At 33.8% G+C, this 21665-nt stretch overlaps 1 protein-coding gene across 3 annotated transcripts in view; it reads left to right on the forward strand.

The window, feature by feature from the left end:
- The first annotated feature begins 14383 nt into the window (after positions 1-14383).
- Positions 14384-21665, forward strand: part of LOC148944524 (DNA repair protein Rev1-like) — a 196631-nt gene continuing 189349 nt past the window's right edge. For all 3 annotated transcript variants that reach the window (XR_016142865.1, XM_089100410.1, XM_089100408.1), the window contains exon 1: positions 14384-14436. Coding sequence is in view for 2 of the 3 variants with exons in the window: in XM_089100410.1 (XP_088956536.1) it covers positions 14392-14436 (45 nt within the window). In the remaining variant the exon portion in view is untranslated. The remainder of the gene's footprint in view (positions 14437-21665) is intronic.

The raw sequence follows: 21665 nt of genomic DNA on the forward strand, positions 1-21665 counted from the left end.
AGTCTACTTCCGATTTATTGTATTAGTATTCTTTTTTTTTGTCAATTGGTTAACTTATTAATTGTTATAAGGAATTAAGCGGGCTTTAGGAGAAGTAATTATACATGATCGATACAAATTTTCATTTATGTAGATGATGTTTTAGTTGATACTAACAACAAGCACATGTTTATACCTAATTACTGGGATTGTCGCTTGTTTGACAGGACTTTCGACGAAGTTTTTTTCGCGAGGTGGAGGGGGGAGGGGGAGTATGACGGCTTTTAAACGAAGACGTTTCCATCTCCGTGTTTGCTGGCACAGATAATGTTAGTGCATACTTAAAAAGACTTGCTTTTTTTATTTGATTTGATTGTAGTTGGGAAATCAGTTTGCACCAAGGGTTGAAGTAATGGATTGAAATATAATAGAATGTGTTTATAAATACCACAGACATATTACTGTTCTTTTTGTGTATTTTGAAAGGTGGGAGGCTGAACCCTGCCGATTATAAAATTCTGCTATTTCATCAACTGTCCCAAAGGGGTCCAATTTTTTTGAAGGGCTAGGTCCTATCACATTTGATTTAATCCCATCATACTAAAAGCTATAATTTATGGACTCTGCACAGCCCTTCAATTCTTCAAGGGATGGGGCAAGGGTTGTGGCTCCAAGGCTGTACGTCTGAATTGTGTGCCCATGCTAGTGTAGATGTTTTGGACTGCCATGGCTGTTCATGTGTAAGTTGATTGGTTAAAACTTCAACTGTTTCCTGATCTCTCGTGTGTCACATTCAGTCTTACATCCCAAGATTCAAAGGATCTCTAAAAAGCTTAAGAATGATTGCCTGAAAAATAATATTTTCTGCCTTGATCCTCCCAGAAAGAAATTTCTGATCCTTCCCCTAAGGTTTGGGCATGAGTGTATCCTCTTTGGTTGGCCACGGAACCCATAATTTAACATTCGTCTCATTTTCACAGCCGACCGTCCTGCAGGACGGTGATCTTGCTGCTCTGAATTTGTTTCTAATTGACATCATATTCATGGCAATATCGTTCTATTCACCGCTATACCTGAATTCGGTAACACTTCAGCATTTACTGGACTAGTTCGTTTTGTTAATTTGATGGAACGTGACACTGTGAACATTGATTCCCTTTTTTCAGTTTATTATCAATTTCACAGAAAAGAAAGAAAATCTATGTCATTATTGTTAAGCTCGGAATACTTTAGGTTACATACTTAAGGTTACTTTACTTTACAATACTTTAGGTTACATAAGTTGTCAATTCTTGTTTTCTGAAATACAAGCTAAAATGAGAATTTGCTATATGCAAAATTACAAGTTACGTTTACATCACAAAATTAATATACAAATTTAAGGAAGAAAACACTCTTAACCCAAATCTAAATCTAAGCTCTCCTGGATGTTAAATTTTCAATTGTACGAGTAATGTAAGTTGTCTACTACAAATAAGGAAAGAAATCCATAGGAATCATAATTTGGCCCTTAATTTCCATGAACAAGATAAAAACAAGTGAAAATTTTTGCAGAAATTATTGTATCATATAGTATCTCGCAAAAAAAGTAGTATACCAAGCTATAGTATTGAGTTGGTACAATCAAAGTCTGTGAAGGCTTTTCGAATTATGTGCACTTTTACAGTTTCATTGTATTTCGAGCTTATACTAATTTACATGTCCTTGTACTTAGCAATGGGGTGAGCCGTATAAGAGGAACATCTTTATAGCTCCATGTCTAAAATGCAAATCACCGATAACTATGTGATGAGTAAAGTGACAAACTACTTACCCAAGGTATGTCGAGCATAGGTTTCTTCTTCTATGTAACGATTTATACGAACTATCAAGCAGGTTCTTTAATTTCTTAGGGGGGGGGGGGGTCTGTAGAAACCTGCTGTGGCTAGTATTGGCAATAGTGGAAATAATAGATTATCTTCTTTAATATGTTAATAATACGTTTATAAATTATTGATTGTGCTTGTGGGTGGAAATAATTTGAGAAAGGTTAATAACAGTCGAAAGCTTTTCTTAGATTGTTATACCCCTGACTCAAAAGTCTTGGATCACTCACAGAAGATAAACACTCAAACGAGGTGTGCTAAATATTTCCATCAGATTGACTGTCATCTATGCAGAGAAGAGAGTAATGTAATCCCAAACTAAAAGTCCGTCATTTAAAAGAAGATGTACAGCTTTCTATACCTCAAAGCAGCACTTTTGTCTGACTGTGGTTAATTTGCTGACTTATTTGCTTGCAGATCTGCCATTTGGAATCCTTGTGGCTAGGGATATGCTCGGCCTTGAGGTCATGTTCATTGCTCCTGAACTTGCAAATAAGTTTTTGAATAGATTTTGCATCTGAATCAAGTGAGGAAAAATAGTCTGAACGCAGCAGAGATACCGCCAACCGATAGCCAGTGAAAATCAAAATATTTCTATATCTAAGTTTATAATTAACTATTAGTTCTGAAGCCATCTCGATTGCTCAGAGCTTTGCTGAAAGTATGGAACAAGATTTAGGAAGGGATGTGGTAAAACTAAGACTTCAAGCGGGGGTAAAAGAAGCAGCACCTGTGCCAGGTTGTTTACTCGAAAACATTACAATATGCTTCAAGATGGCCAGAAATATACTTCTCGTTTAAAATTATGTGAGCTTCATTATTTGTGTAATACGATTTGTCATACGGCAGGTGTTGGAGATTTGTGTGGGCTCATCTCCCAATGTGGTGAGTTTGCACAAGGAAACCTGTCAGAGCAGCTTTCTCTCTAATTTGGGAATGCTGATTGGAAACTTGCCCATAAAGAAAGAATATAAACAGGGAGTATACTCACCTTCTTGTATCCTAAAAACAATGTCCCATCGACCATAGCCTTGAATCTTACAGTACTATCTTACGTTCCATAGAGGCCCTGTATTCGCAGAAAAAATACCAGAGTTCTCTGAGTGGACTCAAGGAGTATGTTTATACAGTTTCATAATAGTACAAGACGTAACTTCGTAAGGTATCAAGGAACTTAAAACGGAAAGCAAAGAATTCAGAAAAAAAATAGTTCCAAACTCCATTTTAGGCCTAATGTAAGGTTTGTTGAAATAAAGTGGAATTTTGGAATTGTACCCCATTTCGATGTCACCAGCAGGGCCGGAAAAAGGTTGATTGGGCCCAATCGGGCTCCGTGTTTGAAGGGTCCCGAGCCGCCGTCAAAATGAACAATTGGTTTTGGAAATTTTGAAATGTCCTTAACAATTCCAGTAAGCGTTGCTTCTGGAGAGAGGTTATTTTCCAGGCTAAAACCAATAAAAAAAACTATGCGATATCAACAATAGCCTAAATAGTTTAACAATCATGTTAACTGAAAGTCGAGACACAGGGAAAATAAATTTTAAAACCGTTTTAGAAGCATTTGCAGAACAAAAATTTAGAAATCTGTAAATTCATGTACCCATATTCGGTTATGTAAATTTCAAAAGGCATTTTCAGCAGTTTCATAATATCTAGGGGACACAAACGTAAATTAACGTTAGTACAAAAAAGAACAAAAGAGGACAAAATGGTAAGCTCAGAATGAGCAAACTGGACCATCAAATGAGACAATATCAAGAGAGTGGACCTGAGAGGTGTAAATATACGACAGGTGATAAGGAACAACCTAGACCATCAAAAGTGATAATACCAACCCAAGCAACTAAGTTAAAGGGCACTGAAAAAGTGTCTGAAGCAATGATAAACGAAAATAAATATAAAAGAGATATGTAGTTAAAATATTAGCGTAACCGACAATTAGAACAAGTCAAAAACGAAATTGAAGAACATAGAAATATGAAATTAAAATATAAGTGGGAATGAGAATCAGAACGAGTCAAAATGAAAGTGCAGAAGAAAAAAGAGTACTTATCTACATAATGGTACACACTCGAGAACAAACCAGTTTTATCTCTCTGTATTAAGAGACCATTAGCTTACGCCTGATGGAAAACAAGTGGCGGGTGACCGAATACATTGGACTTACATAATTTGGGCTATACGTTTGCACATTAGGGGGGGGGGTGAAGTATTTGGACAGCGTGAAGTTAGAAAACAATCCTTGCTTCATAATATGCAGGAATAATTTTAGCTAACACATTTTGCATGCAGAACCGCTATACTTTGCCCCCCCCCCAATGTGCAAATAATTAGCCTAAATTTGTTTCTAAAGTATTATATTTTCATCGTATATTGGTATATTTCCTTTGGATTGAATGTTTGTATATATATATATATATATATATATATATATATATATATATATATATATATATATATATATATATATATATATATATATATATATATATATATATATATATATATATATATATATATATATATATATATATATATATATATATATATATATATATATATATATGCTGGATTTGAATTTTGCTTAAAAAATTAATATATAGAGGGGGCCCCGAAAAAAAAATTTCAATTGGGCCCCGCACCCAGTCGATCCGGCCCTGGTCACCAGTCTTTGATGCAGTAATTCATTTAAATATGCTCAGTTAAGAAAATGTGCTCATCCAGTTTCCATTTTGGATCTAAAATATGTCCAAAAAATCTTGCAGAGCTCGAAAACGGAATGGGAGTATCCACATGAAGTTTTTGGGAAGGTATTTTAATTATGTCTCTTAAAGAAAATTGGGCTAATATTCTTTTGGATCACTAAATAAAATTCTATAATCTTTACCAGCTTTCTAGATAATGAGATTAGTAGCATATAGCCCAAAGGATATATCTTGGATGCACAGTTCGAAAACACTTTGGGTTATTGCCTGCACAAGGTTAAGTATCTAGAACAGAAAAAATCAAATTATGGAAAACATGCTGAATATTGCTATATAAAAAAACCCATCAAACCGGTCTGATAGCACAGCTAATAGTGCTTCTTTACAAGAATATGATTTTGTCCAATCAAATAAATGGATAGCTTAGCCAGGCTAAGCTATCCAGATTGCTATGAACCCTACAAAAACATTTCCGAACTTTGGGTGCTAGAAGATTAATTCCAGTGAGCCATTCAGCTAGCTTTTGAACTATTAATTTAAATACCTCGCTTGCACTTTGAAAATTTTAATCTGTCCACGTCTATGTTTGATCGAAAAAAATCAATTTCTAATGATAAACTGCATGAATTCCAGGATCTTATCGCTAAATCAATTTTATTTCATGCTGTGATAGATAGATAGATAGATAGATAAATAGATATTTATTGCAACAAAAGCCTTATCGGGCCATGGCAAAATAACAAAACAAAGTAAATACAAAAAAAAACACACAATAAATTACTCATAATTAATCAAAAAAGTTTCTCTATGTGCCATACCCACTCTTACAAATTTACCCAACCTTCTAAAATCATCAAAATTTCTACTTTTTAAAATTTTTTCAAGCCAATCCACCCCTCCAAAATCTGTTGAAAACACTTCCCTCCTCAAATTTCTTAACTCCTGGCATGTACCCATAAAATGAGTAAGATCTTCCTCCTCTCCACCCATAGGACACTGGTAAGGACCATTTTTAATCCTATAATTCCCAATATAATTCGTCCTTTCTCCAATACCGAAAAAATTACCACGAACCGAAATTACCCGTCTTGAATCCTCACTACTCATCTCCGCATTAAAGTAAACTTCCTCCCCCCAAACCTCCTTTGCCAGCCCATACAGCCCCAGGGACGCCGAGGATGATTTCTGATTCTGCCACCTTTGAATTTCATGCTCTATTAGTCTATCCTTTACAATAATTTACGATATAATGAAAATCTCGAGTTCATCAAATTTAAATATTAGGTTATTATATCATATAGTAAAGGAACTCTCTTTTCAAAACCTCATAGTTTCCTAAATAATGTATTTTTTCAATTTTTGTCATACAAGTCATCAAGTTGGCCAAAAAAGGCTCTCAAGTCTATTACTATTGTTGGTAAATATTGGGCAGTTCATATTATTGACCTACAAATAAAGTGAACATACCACTCGATGCTCTTTTTATGCTCTTTCTGAATATAATAATCATTTTTCTCGCAAATTCAATTCTAAGCCCTTTTAGGACCATTGAAATTAACAATTTCATTTGGTATTTTTTGGACATAAAAATGGGTTATAACATTTGTGTCAAACTTACTATTTCATTATAAATCCATTTTGTAAAAGTTGTATAATTCGCAAACATTGGTTGGTCAAGATTCCGTTGAATAAAAAAAAAATTAAAAACAAATCGGCCATGTTTTCTTCTTATTCTGTTAGACCGCTTAAAAACTGCTGTTTCACCTATATCAGAGGCAACGCTATAGCATTGCCTATAGTAAAGGCCATACGGCTCCAATGTTTTATTATTATTTATTATTATTATTTTTTTCCCAGAGGCACTTCATATGGAAGGGGTTGTCGCATAAACTCATTCAATTGGAAATAGGAACTTCTAGTATCCTTTTTAAGAGTCAAAAGTGATCTAAGGGCAACTAGCCCCCCACCCACGTCGTTTTTCCCCAAATTCATCCGATACAAATTTTAAGATAGCCATTTTGTTAAAAATAGTTCGATGATCATGTAACAAAAACTCCGGTGTGGACACAACTCCCCAGGGCCCGGGGGCATGCGTTTTAAGTTATGCCCCAGGGCATATATGGTTCTTATGGAAAGACTGCTCGTATATACTTCAGAGACGGCTCTTTTGATTGGAAATTGAAACTTCTAGTTCACTTTTTAGGAGTCAAAAGAGACCAGAGGGCAACTAGCCCCCCTTCCACACTCTTTCTTCCTCAAACCCATCCGATTAGAACTTTGAGATAGCTGATTAAAAAACAAATAGTTCAAAGATCATAGAACGAAAACTCCAGGGTCGACACAACCCCCAGGGTCTGGGGGCATTCGTTGTAAGCTATATCCTGGGGGCATATACGGTTCTTATGGAAGGGACGCCCGTATAAACTTCAGAGAGGGCTCTTTTGACTGGAAATTGAACGTTCATTCAGTTTTTGAGAGTAAAAAGAGATTGGAGGGCAATTAGCCCCGCCGCTCCACGCTCCTTTTCCCCCAAATGAATCCGATAAAAATTTTGAGATAGCCATTTTGTTAAAAATAGGTCAAATTTCAGATAAAAAAAACTCAGGTGTCGACACAACCCCGCGGGGCCTGGGGGCAGGCGTTGTAGGTTATGCCCTGGGGCATATATGGTTCTTATGAAAGGGATGCTCGTACTAACTTCAGAGACGGCTTATTCGATTGGAAATTGAAAGTTCTAGTTCACATTTTAAGAGTCAAAAGAGATCCGAGGGAAACTAGCCCCCCACGCTTTTTTCCCCCAGACCCATCCGATAAAAATTGTGAGATAGCCATTTTGTTAAAAATAGTTCGAAGGTCACATAAGGAAAACTTCGGTGTCGATACATCCCCCCCCCAGGGATCGGGGCCCGGCGTTGTAAGTTATGCCCTGGGGGCATATACACAACGCCTGCCCCCGGGCCCTAGGGGGTTGCGTCGACACAGGAGTTTTTCTTATCTAACCTTTGAACTATTTTTAACAAAATGGCTATCTCAAAATTTTTATCGGATGGGTTTGGGGAAAAAATCGTGGGGGGGGGCTATTTACCCTCTGATCACTTTTGACTCTTAAAGAGTGAACTAAAACTTTCAATTTCCAATCAAATGAGCCCTCTCTGAAGTTTATACGAAGTTTAACTTGGGAGGGGGCTTGTTCGATTGTAAATCAGAATTTCTAATGCCCTTCTCAAGAGTCAAAAGTGATCGGAGAGCAACTAGTCCCTCCCCCCTTCCTTTTTTCCCCAAATGTATCCAATCAGAATTTTGAGATAGTCATTTTGTTCTAAATATTCCAAAGTTCCAATTACTATAAATTAGGGGTTGAGAAATCCTCCATAGCACCCGGGACAAGAATTGTAACTTATTTAAGTTGTAAGTTCTTAAGAATTGAAATTTATCAAAAAGTAGTTAAGCCCCCCCCCCCCAGCTTTGTGCTTTTTTTCTCCAAATGTATCTTATCAAACTTTGAAATAGCCATTTTATTCAAAATAGTCCAAAATCTAAATTACTATAACTTAGGGGTTGAGAAATGTTCCCTAGGCCCCAGGGCAAGGGTTGTAACTTATGCAAGTTGCCTATTATTAGAATATAAGGTTCTGTGGAAGGAGTGGTCGCATTAACTTTGGAGGCGGCTCATTCAATCGGAAATAGAAACTTCTAGCTCTTTTTTAACAGTCAAAAGTGATCAATGGCCAACTATCCCACGCCCCAATTTCTCAAAGGGCATGCGGTCAAAATTTGAAGATAGCCATTTTGTTTAAAATAGTTCAAAGGTCAAATAACTATACTACCGGGGTTGATCCCCCCCCCAGCCCCGGGGGAATGATTCTGCGATGCTGAACTTAATTGTTGTTACATTGATACTTCGTTTTCTTTGATACTTGGATTTAGTTATTTACGTGGTAATTTCGATTTACGGTACAAGGGCTTTAAGTTGAGCAAGTTGCTTATTGTTACTTTGATACTTTGTTTTCTTTGATACCTTGTTAACTTTGATTATTTCTTTAGTTTGATACTTTGATATTGTTACTTTGATTGTAGTTTTGATACTTTGATGAAAGTTTGATGTAAAAAAAAAATCTTGTTTTGAAATAAGAAGTTTTTTAAAAACTTGAAACTTTTGAAACCCCAATTCTTTCTGAAAAAATTGGGATTATGTACTTCAAACGAACAGTGTCTTCACTACAATCATGAGCATGGCTACTGCCCGTTTCCCTAACGGGAAAAATGTCATTATCTTACTTGAATAGCCAATTCTGTTACTTAGAATCATCATTCTCTTACTTAAGCGGCTACAAAGTTCTGCAAAATTATTTTACCTTTTTTTATTATAATAATTGAGTGAACAGCATTCAAAGACAAGTGAGAATTGGATTAAGGATTGGTTGTTAGTCCACGGTCATCTTCAGGAAATAGGGGTTATTTACTTCTACTGAATGGTGTTTTCACTACAAAAAAGATTATGGTTACTGCCCGTTTCTCTAACGGTAAAAGTATAAGGCCTACTGTGAATTTCGTGCTTTACTAAAAGGAATTATATTAGAAATATTTTATTTTGCTCTTATTACAACATTGAAAATAAAATAAAAATTGAAGTGAAACCTGTCAAGGATTTGACAATAGGCCATCTAGGCCCTGTGGCTTTCACTATTCCCGAAGTTTTGGGGATTTCCTCGAAAATCTTGCAAAAACACAGCGGCAAAAACGCTTGGGCCTAGAAGCGGCAAAACTTCAAATCCGGCCTGGGTGAAACAAAATCTTGAGCTGGTGAGCTTTCAGCAATTAATATCATTATATATCCAATGTTCAGTTTAATTTATTATTTCTTATCAAAACTGTTAATTTATTTTGGAATAAAAAAAAATATTTTGAAAGAAAAAAAATTGAAAATCTTGAAACTTTGGCTATCAAAAACGAACAGAAATTAATTAAAAAAAAACTTTCCGAAAAAGAAGTTTTTTAAAGAAAACTAAAGGCCATATTAAACTTAAGATCAGAAGAAATAAAAACCTAAAATAGCTCAAACTAAAAAAAACAGAAATTACTATTAAAGAATAACTGACAAAAACGAAAAGAAATTAAATAAACAATCATAGTAAAAAAACTACAACAGTTACTAATATAAATAAGTAAATAAATCATAAAACGATTAAGGCTTAAGCTGAATATGCAAATAAAGTTTAAAACGAACCAAAATATTCTGCTATTGAGGCATAAATGAAACCCAACAGTAACAGAAATTAAATTAACAATCATAGCAAACAAACAAACAATAGTTACTAATACAAATCAGTAAATAAATCTTAAAACAAGTGAAACTTAAAATGAACATGCAAATACGGCTTGAAACAAACAAAAACTGTTAATTTATTTTGGAACAAAACAAAATATATTTGAAATAGGGAATTTTGAAAAACTTGAAATTTTGGCAATCAAAAACAAGCAGAAATTAATTTTAAGAAAAATTCCGAGAATGAAGTTTTCTAAAGAAAAGTAAAGGCCATCTTAAACTTAAGATCAGAAGAAATAGAAACATACAGTATCTCAAACCCAAAACAGCCAGAATTACTATTGTAGGTTTCTATTCCTTCTGATCTTAACTTTAATATGGCCCTTACTTTTCTTTAGAAAACTTCTTTTTCGGAACTGTTTTTTTTTTCAAATTAATAAATAAAAAAAAAAACAAGTTGATATTGTCCAAACTTAATTCGAATGGAAATTCGACATTTAGTAAGCACTGTAGCAACTGCTGAAATACTACAACTAATATGTCAAATGGAACTTAGTTCACAAACACGCTTAAACATACTGATTTTCAGCTTTAACGAAGAATTTTGCCTTCAAAATGTCAAACTGAAACTTCGAAAAGGGCTCATTCAATTGGAAATTGGAGTGGCTTGTGCCCTTTTAATAGTCGAAAGTGATTGGAAGGCAATTAACACACTTTCCACGCCCACCATTTCGCGAAACACATCCAATCAAAATTTTGAGATAGCCATTTTGTTCAGTGTAGGTGGTTTCCAGAAAGAAATTATGTTTTTGAGGAGGACACTCCCCCACAGCCCTCAGGGCAAGGGTTGTGAGTTATGCCCTGGGGGCATATAAGATTTTTCTGGAAAGCGTTGTCGTAGAAACTTCAAAACAGGCTCATTCGATTGGAAATTCAAAGGGCTAGTGCCCATTTTAATAGCCGAAGGTGATTGGAGGGCAACTAATCCCCCTCTCACGCCCACCTTTTTCCCCAAACACATCCAATCGAAATTTTGAGATAGCCATTTTGTTTAACGTCGTTGAAAGTTCTGGAAATTAGGTCGTTGAGGATGACAACACCCCCACAGCCCACAGGGCAAGGGTTGTTAGTTATGCCCTGGGGGCATATGAGGTTTTTTTTTTTTATATAAAGCGATGTTGTAGAAACTTCAAAAAGGGCTCATTCGATTGGAAATTGAAATAGCTAGTGTCCTTATTACTAGTAGAAAGTGATTGGAAGGCAACTAACACCCCTTCCACGCCCACAATTTCACCAAACATATCCAATCAAAATTTTGAGATATTTATTTTGTTCAACGCAATTGAAAGTTCTGGAAATTATACCTTTGAGCAGGACACTCCCCCACAGTCTTCAGGGCAAGGGTTATAAGTTACTCCCTGGGGGCATATAAGGTTTTTGAAAGGGCACATAAGAGAAATCTTTGTCGTAGAAACTTCATAAAGGGCTCATTTGATTGGAAATTCAAAGAGCTAGTGCCCTTTTCAATAGTCGAAAGTGATTTGAGGGCAACTAACCCCCCTGTTACGCCCACCTTTTCCCCAAAGACATCCAATCAAAATTTCAAGATAGCCATTTTATTCAACGTAGTTGAAAGTTTTGGAAATTAGGTCTTTAAAGATGATAACCCATCCCCCTAAGCCTCCAACGCAAGGGTCGTCTTGTAAGGTGTGTCTTGGGACTTTATAAGGTTTTTATAGAAATTATTGTGTTTAATACATAAAAATTGGCTCATTCGATTAGAAACTTAAGGTGAAAGTACCCTTTTTAATATTCAAAAGGGATTGAAGGGCAACTAACCCCCCTTTAACACCAACCTTTTCCCAAAACATATCCTATTAAAAGGTTGAGATAGCCATTGTATTCAACGGAATTGAAACTACATGAAAACAGATAATTGAGAATGATAACCCCCTTAAATCCCTCAGTTCAAGGATCGCAATCTATACGCTGGGGGCATTAAAGTTTTACGTAGAAAGTTGCTCTGGAAATTCCAAAATTGGATCATTTAGTTGGAAATTGAAATTGACCTTTTTAATAGTCGAAAGTGAGTGGAGAGTAATTAACCCCCGTCTCACGCCCACCATTTCCCCAAACACATTCAATCAAAGCTTATAGATAGCCATTTTGTTCAACGTATTTGAAAGTTCTAGAAATTATGTATTTGAGCATGACAAACCCCCCAGAGCCCCCATAGCAAAGGTTGTAAGTTATGCCTTGGGGCCATATAAGGTTAATATAGATAGCGTTGTCGTAAAAACTCCAAAACTGACTCATTCAATTGGAAATTGAGAGGGCTAGTGCCATTTTTAATAGTCGACAGTGATTGGAGGGTAACTAATCCCCCTCTCACGCCCACCATTCCCCCAAACACATCCAATCAAAATTTTTCAGATAGCCGTTTTTTTCAACGTAGTAGATAGGTATGGAAATTAGGTCTTTGAGGATCACTTAAATACAAATGAATGTGCATTGTCAGTATAATAAACATATACTGGTATTTAATAATCAAAATGTTAATATTATTTGATTTATTAAAGTTATAAAAGTAAAAAAAAATATATTTTTTCAGTAAAATGCAAATTATATTCTGGCCTTGGAAAGGCATAGGGGTTTTGAGCCCAACTCATGTTAATTTCTGCTCGTCTTGAGTTTGACCTGGTTATTTATTGTAATTTCTGCTTTTGGGTTTCATTTATTTATCGATGGTGATTTGTGGTAGTTTCACGCTTGGTAGATTATTTGATTTTATTTTTGCTTATTTTTGGTTTAATGGAGTTCTTTAATTTTCTTCGAAAAACTTATTTTGTGGAAAAAGTTTTTTTTTAATTAATCACTACAAAGAATAGTTTGGGTTTTGCCTCTTTCTTTCACTGTAAAAATCTAAAACCTACTGGGTCATTGGTACTTTACTGAAAACGAATTATATTACACACATTTCCTTTTGTACTTATTACAGCATTGAAAATAAATATAAAAATTACAGTAACATTAAATTTTGTATTGATGAGCTTTAAGCAATGAATATCATTATTAATCAAATATTTAGTTTAATTTAATTAGTTTTATCCAAGACTGTTTAACACAAATATAGCTTCACTACAAACAACAGTTGGATAGTTCCTTCTTCCTTAACTGTAAAATTCTACAGCCTATTACGTCATTGGTGCTTCACTGAAAACGAATTATATTACAAATATTTTCTTTTCCAGTTATTGCAGCATTGAAAATGAAACTAATATTACAGTGAAATAAAATCTTGAACTGATGATGTTTCAACGATTAATAGCAATATATATCAAACATTCAGTTTGATTTTATTTGTTCTTTTCAAGACTGTTCAAGACACATATAGTTTTCAGTAAAGCGCCAATGACACAGTAGGTTATAGGCTTATACAGTGAAAGAAGGAGGTAAACCCCAAACTCTTCTTTGTAAAAATTTTGTTCGTTTCAAGCTTGATTCGTATGTTCAATTTAAGTTTCACTCGTTTTACGATCTTTTTTACTAATTTATATTAGTAACTACTGTTTGTTTGTTTTCCATGAGTGTTTATTTAATTTCCGTTCGTTTTGGGTTTCCTTTATACCTCAATAGAAAAATATTTCTGTTCGTTTTAGGCTTGATTTGTATATTCAACTTAAGCTTCACTCGTTTTGAGATTTATTTATTCATTTATATTAGTACCTGTTGTATATGTTTTTTTTGCTATGACTGTTCATTTAATTTCTGTTCGTTTTGGGTTTCATTTGTTCTTTAATAGTAATTGCTGACTTTTTTTTAGTTTGAGTTATTGTAAATTTCCTTTTTTTCTGATCTTAAGTTTAATATGGCCTTTACTTTTTTGTTTAGAAAACTTCTTTTCGGAAAGTTTTTTTTTTTAAATTAATGTGAAAAAATATCAAAGCCGTCAGAAGAAAAATTGCGGATGAAAAAATGTAAGAGTTGTTTTGAATATTTTATCCAACTTAACTCTGACAAATCAATGCTTGTAGGATTATATAACTTTAACAAAATAGATATTATAATGAAATAGTAAGTTTGAAACCAATGTTTTAACCCTTTTTATACCAAAAACATTAAGAGAAATTATCATTTTCAAGGGTCCAAAAAAGATTTAAAACTAAATTTGCGAGAAAACTGATTATTATATTCCGAAAAAGCATAAAAAATGGCCTCTAGTGGAATGTTCCCTTTATTTGTAGGTCAATAATAAGAACTGTTCAATATTTACCCTTTTGTTTTAGCACTACGATGTACGAAGATGTTTTCTTTATCTACTATTCCTACTTAGGCCACGTTTCTTCTTGGCCCTTACGGACAAACTTGAAAGTAAATTAGCCAATGAAGCTGCGTGTAAACTATATCCTTTCATTGGCTGATTTACTATAAAGTTTATTCTTAAAAACGACAGATAAGAACGCGGCTTTAATAGCACTTGTTTTGCCATCTACTTTAAATGTAGCATTTTATATGTGTTAGCGCTAAATCGCAGTAATATCAAATCTTTTGCATGTGAAATACACACATTGTCAAAATGTCTAGTCTAAGAGGGTCAAATAACAATGGTTTTGATGAATGGGTAAATTAAATATTCTTTTTCTTAATATGATGCACTGTTAATTAGAAAGATGCACAACAATAGTTTTTTTTGCTGACTCCCAAATGTTGCTGGGCTATCTTCAGCCTAGGCTACATTTAGGCCTATGAATTTTTCAGAAATGCATCTACAGCAATAATTTGATAGAACAGATTTTGTTGGGATTGCAATCTTTTCTGTTCAAATTATATAGCTTTTAAGTTGGTTAACCTTTAGTTTAAAGGCTTTTTACTGGTTTATTCTGCTTAGGACAGAAATCAGATGGAAAAACAAAAAGGTAGATATATAGGCTATAAGATTTCATAACTGAGATAGAGACAAAGTGAAAGTGCTACTAGATGTCTTTTTAGATGCTCCTTCCAAATATAATAATTGTTTCATTTGTAGATACACAAAAACATGTTTATTTTTCAGAATTTTGTTGAAATAATTGTACAACAGCAAAAGACATTAAGATAAAATTTCTCCCTTTACAATATTTGTTAACTAGTATTATTCTGCATATTATGAAGTAAGAGTTGCTTTTGTAAAATGTTTCCTTGTATAGTCGACTAACCCTGCACTTATACCATCATGTGTACTTTCATTGTTATAGGGTAATAAAACAGTATCCGATTGATCATAATCATGTAAAAATAAAAACCTCACATCTTGTTACCAAAGAGGAATTGAGAAGGATTGGTTATATTAATGAATAGCCAAAAGTCTAAACTATGCATCAATATGGTTATTATTCAGATTATTTAAGATCAGCCACTTGAAACTATTAGTTTATTGACTTGCCTGCAAGGACCTCTTTTTGGTTCAGTTTTATTCATATATTAACAGAAAGCTGATTTTCTTCTGATTCAAAAAATGTAACATTTTATTGCTTGATATTTATTCTATAAATCACAAATATTTAAATATAATTTTTCTTTTCAAATGCTTTTCAAAACAGAGACCACATTTTCATTTTGTGCTGACAGATCATTGGGGAAAATTTGACCAAGAAGGTGTTACTGCCCTCACATTGCTTCATGTTGTAGTAAAAAGGGGTGGTCCAAAAAGCCATTGCTATTTTTCTGGAATGCCAGAGAAAAGTGGTGTTTCCCAAAGAGAGGTCTTTTACCCTATATATTCATAAATTGGTTTAAAATACTATACAATATCTAACAGATTGAAAATTCTCTTACAATCAGATATGAAATTGATTTATCAGTTTTACTGCCATTCAGTTCAGTATGGCAGTATTAAAAATTTAGTTTTAGGTCTATTGAATTTGAACTGATTTTGACCAATGCCTGTTGAATATATTTAGAAAGCCAATGGCTTGTTGCAGTACAAACACTAGAAATGACAGCTAAAACAGCAACACTGCAAAAAAAAAAATATCCATCAGTAAAAAACAACTATATTACAGAAACTGTTTTCATAGAACTCAGTTTCAATGAGAGCACTCTTAAATGTTTGGGCAGAAACTATGGTATCAGGTAAACTATTCCAAAGTTTTGTTGCTTGTTTAATAAAGCTATATTGACCTATTTTCTTGTGCATTTGCAGCTGAAACTGTTTATACAAGTTTTGTCAAGAGGCTGAGTAATGACTAAGTTTGAAGAAATCAGCCCAGTCCACATTATCAACACTCATCATAAAACAGAAAATATTGATCAGGTGAATCCTATCCTATTGAAACTCCAGAGAAGGAAGTCCCAAACATTGCAGTCAACTCTGATACTGTAAATTACTCAAATATGGCACAAACTTTGATGCCTGATATTGAACCTTTTCAATTTGCTGCAAGTCACATTTTCATGTTGGATACCATACAGAGGAACAACATTCTACCATCAGGCATACTATTGTCTTGTATAGTGTCATAAAAGTGTGAAGGTTAAATTTCCTGAAACTTCTCTTAATTCAAAGCAGACTGTAATTAGCATTTCATGAAATTGTTGACAGATGCTTGTGAAACTTTTACTGGTTATCAAAGTGAATACCTAAATTCCTTACTGAATTCACTGATGAAACAGTCATATCACCAAGAAACTAATGATAAGTTGAGCTTTTCAAAAAGTAATGAAGTACAAAACATTTTTCATGGTTTACAAACATGGAGTTCAATTTACACCAATTATTTAGGGCATTCAGATCCTCTTGAATAAGGGCAATATCAACTGGGGAGGTAACATTTTTATACAGTTTTACATTATCCACAAACAGTTTGACAGTGGAGTGACAAAATAATTTAGGCAAATCATTGACAAACACACAAAATAACACTGGACCTAAACAACTGCCTTGTGGCACACTACTCAAAACCAGGCTCTCACTTGAAAGTGCACTACCAACTATAACTTGCTGGGAATGGCCTGATAAGTAATCTGTAATCCAAGCTAAAGTTCTACTGCCTAGTTTATACTTTTCACATTTTTCAAGCAAAAAACTAACTGAAACTTTGTCAAACACTTTACTGAAGTTGATGTACAAGCAATCAAACTTCAAACCAAAATCAGCCATATTTTGAAAATCTTACAACTTCTAGCAACTGTGTATTGCATGACCTGTTTTTTCTGAAACCATGTTGTGATGGATGCCATAATTTATTTTGCTTGAAGTAATCCCGTCCAATATACAATAATCTTTTCAAAACTCTGGAAAAAATTGAGGTGTTTGAAACTGGACAGTAATTTCGAAATTGGGACTTAGATCCTCCTTTATGGAGTGGCTTTATGGCTGCTTTTTTTCATGCTAAGGGGCATTTACCACTCAATAGACAATGGTTAAACAAAAATATGATTTAGAAAGAATTGATTTAGATTTACTTAGTGTGTTTTTAACCACATATGTTAACCTGTTTCTTGTGCCAAAAATATGGGATTAGGTTTGAATTTACAGTCCATTCTAGAGCTTGGATTAAATTGGATGTGTGGGTGAACAATTATTATATTTGGAAAGAGCACAAAAAAGATATTGAATAATGTATTCATCTTGTTGCTACCTCAGTTATGGAATCTCACATATAGTTACCAACAAAAACTGCACACAGTTAATTCCACATTCAATTCTCTTTCAAAGTATAATGATCACTGCTGCTGTAATTGCATCCTCTAATGGAGCTAGTTATAGCACTTGGGTATAGGCTACACAAAGGTCCTTGAATTAAACAATGTATTTAAGAGGTCTACTGCTCTTCAAGGCTTTATTTCTCATTATTGATCAATTATTAATTGCCCAATCCCCTATTCTGAGGGGAGGAGAGACAATTACCTGTGCTCTCCAATTGGCATTCCTTCAGAAAACCTACCAGAGTCTGTTTGAAACTTGCCAGCACCAAATTGACATAAAATCTAAATTATTGGTGAATAACTTCTAAAGTAAATTTTAAATTTTACAGTCTCCATAAAATGACACAATTTTTGCTAAAAATTAAATCACACTTAAAATTTTTGAATCCCCAAAAAATGGCTTGATGTGATATTCTAGTAGATGCATTTTGAAACTAGTTTTTTCTTATTGTTGTGGATACATGTTGGTAAGGTATTTTCGTTTTCATGTATGATGTGTAATTCTAATGGTGTTGTTGTGATTTAATGATTTGGAAGAAGCAGAAAAAAGGAAACAAAGAAATAATGCAATACAGACCAAGTGAGTAGAAGCTAAATAATACTGATACTGGAGTCAAAGCTGTCTTCTGGTATTAATCGGGATAGATGTCTGTATATCAACTATAGAGATTGTATCCTTGTACAGCATTCAATTTTCCTGAGATAGATGATCCTAAGCTTTGGTATTAATCCTTTGCCATTCTCTATTAGAGATGTGATGTCAATTTACACAAAAAGATAAATACCATTTTAAATACACTTTGTTCCAGTCTGTTACCATTCAAACTACTCTGTGCAAGCTGTTTGAATTAGTTGTTATACATGAGTTTGAGAGCAAGCATCATGCTTCACTTCATTAATTGGGTATCCAGCATGGATTTGGGCTTTCCAGGGAGGTGTCTGCTGCTGTCAATTTGCTTGTTTGGTAGAAAAAGACAATTTTTTTTATTGAAAGATTAATTTGGTATTTTTAATTTTATATCTGTTACTTAACAACACATTACAAAAAATATCAAATGATTGTGGAAAACTTTGACAATTCTGGGCATGTCAAATTTGAAAAAGTTTTAATTGGTGAAGTTTCAGTAATCACCAATTTTTTTTTGGGGGGGGGGGATTTCTTTTCTTTTTTTTGCCAATTCTGCAAAAATAAGTGCTAAAGTCAAAATGGACAATATTCCAGAAATTAGAGGTTTCTGTTCAGGCATAATTTTCTTCACTTAAGCCCAAATCAGGGCACAGGAAGAATTTTCAAGCTGCTCTCTAAACCCATTCTCTACTTGTAAGTCTTAAAAAACTAGGTGTGAAGATTTAGCTAAGGTTGTTCTTACCAGTTTAACTAGAATCAAAGCAATTTTTTTTTTCAATGGTAGGACTCATTTTGTAGAATTAATTTAAAAAAACTTTCCGAAAAATAATTTTTTCAAAGAAATGTAAAGATATATTTAAAATTATGCTATTCATAAGATATTACCTGTTAAAATTCAAACACAAAACAGCCATAAAATGCTACAGGAGAAAACATGAAATGCAAAGCGAATAGAATTTCACGAAAATTTTATAGCAAAAACAAACATAAGATACTGAAACACGTAAAAAAACATATCTTGAAGCGAGTAATGCTTGAATTGAATATGAAAATCAAGCTTAAAACGTAAAAAATATTTTGCTATTGAAGTATAAATGAAACTTAAAACAAAAATAAGTTAAATAAACAATCAATGCAAACAAACATACAACAGATACTGATGTAAATGAATAAATAAATCTTAAGACGAGTGAAACTTAAATTGAATATGCAAATCAAGCTTGAAACAAACAAAAATCACTACAAACAAGAGTTTGGGTATTGCCTCCTTCTCTCACTGTAAAAGTCTAAAACCTACTGTGTCATTGGCACTATACTGAAAAACAATTTTATGACAAATATTTTCTTTTGTACTTAATATTGAAAATAAACATTAAAATTATAGTAAAATTTTGAACTGATTAGCTTTCAGCAATTGATATCATTATACATCAAATATTCAGTTTAATTTATTAGCTCTTTCTAAAGTTGTTCAAGACAAATATAGGCAACTAACACCCCTTCCACGCCCACCATTTCTGGAAACAAATCCAATCAAAATTTTGAGATAGCCATTTTGTTCAGCGTAGTTGATTCCAGATAGAAATTATGTTTTTGAGGAGGACACTCCCCCACAACCCTCAGGACAAGGTTGTAAATTATGCCCTGGGGGTATATAAGGTTTTTTTTATAGAAAACGTTGTCATAGAAATTTCAAAAAAGGCTCATTCGATTGGAAATTCAAAGTGCTCTTTTAATAGTCGAAAGTGATTTGGGGGCAACTAACCCCCCTCTCACGCCCACCATTTTCCCAAACGCATCCAATAAAAATTTGGAATATACATTTTGTTCAACGTAGTTGAGAGTTCTGGAAATTAGGTTTTTGAGGATGACAGTCCTCAGGGCAAGGGTTGTAAGTTATGCCCTGGGGGGCATATAAGGTTTTTATAGAACGCGTTGTCCTAGAAACTTTAAAAAGGGCTCATTCGATTGGAAATTGAAATGGCTAGTGCCCTTTTTAATAATCAAAACCGATTGGAAGGCAACTAACACCCCTTCCTAGCCCACCATTTCCCCAAACACATCCAATCAAAATTTTAAGATAGCCATTTTGTTCCATGCAGTTTGTTAAAGTTCAGGAAATTATACCTTTGAGCAGGACAATCCCCCCACAGTCTTCCGGGCAAAGGTTATAAGTTATGCCCTGAGGGCATATAAGGTTTTTGTTGAAATCTTTGTTGTAGAAACTTGAAAAAGGGCTCATTCGTTTGGAAATTCAAAGGGCTAGTGTCCTTTTTAATAGTCGAAAGTGAGTTGAGGGCAACTAACCCCCCTCTCACGCCCACCTTTTCCCCAAACACATCCAATAAAAATGTTTAGATAGCCGTTCTATTGAACGTAGTTGAAAGTTTCGTAAATTAGGTCTTTCAGCACGACAACCCCTCCCCCCCCCCCCAAAGCCCTCAGGGCAAGGGTTATAAGTTATGCCCTGGGGGCATATAATGTTTTTATACAAAGCAATGTTGTAGAAACTTCAAAAAGGGCTCATTCAATTAGAAATTGAAAGGGCTAGTGCCCTTTTTAATAGTCGAAAGTGATTAAAGGGTAACTAACCCCCCCTCACGCCCACCATTTCCCCAAACACATCCAATCAAAATTTTGAGATATCCATTTTGTTCAACGTAGTTGAAACTTCTCGAAACTAGATATTTCAGGATGATAACCCGCTCAAAGCCCTCAGTGCAAGGGTATTAAGCTATGCCCTGGAGCATATCAGGTTTATATAGAAAGTTTTTGTAGAAATTTCAAAAAGGGCTCATTTGATTGGAAATTAAAATTGACCTTTTTCATAGTCGAAAGTGATTGGAGAGTAATTAAACCCCTCTCACGCCCACATTTCCAACACTATTCAAGATTCAACAAATCAACAAGACACTCAACAAATGAATGTGCATCGTCAGTTTAATATACATATACTGATATTTAGTAATCAAAATGTTAATATTATTTGATTTATTAAAGTTATAAATGTAAAAATATTTATATTTTTTCAGTAAAGTGCAAATTATGTTCTGGCCTTGGGAAGGAATAGGGGCTTTGAGCCCAACTTAAGTTAATTTCTGTTCGTTTGGAGTTTGACTTGGTTATTTATTGTTATTTCTCTTGCTTTTGGGTTTCATTGATTTATCAATTCTGATTTGTTATATTTTCACGCTTGGTAGACTATTTTATTTCATTTTTTATAATTTTTTATTTAATGGAGTTCTTTACTTTTCTTTGAAAAACCTATCTTTTGTAAAAAGTTTTTTTAATTAATAAATGAATAAATAGATCTTAAAGCGAGAAATGCTTAGATTGAATAGGAAAATCAAGCTTAAAACGAAAAAAATATTTTGCTATTGAAGCATAAATGAAACTTAAGACAAACAGAAATTAAATAAACAATCAATGCAAACAAACATACAATAGTTATTAATGTAAATTAATAAATAAATCTTAAAACGAGTGAAACTTAAATTGAATATGCAAATCAAGCTTGAAACAAACAAATATCACTA

Source organism: Artemia sp. Qi Xiang Cuo, chromosome 14, assembly GCF_049724085.1.
Source record: "Artemia sp. Qi Xiang Cuo chromosome 14, ASM4972408v1, whole genome shotgun sequence".
Taxonomy (NCBI): domain Eukaryota; kingdom Metazoa; phylum Arthropoda; class Branchiopoda; order Anostraca; family Artemiidae; genus Artemia; species Artemia sp. Qi Xiang Cuo.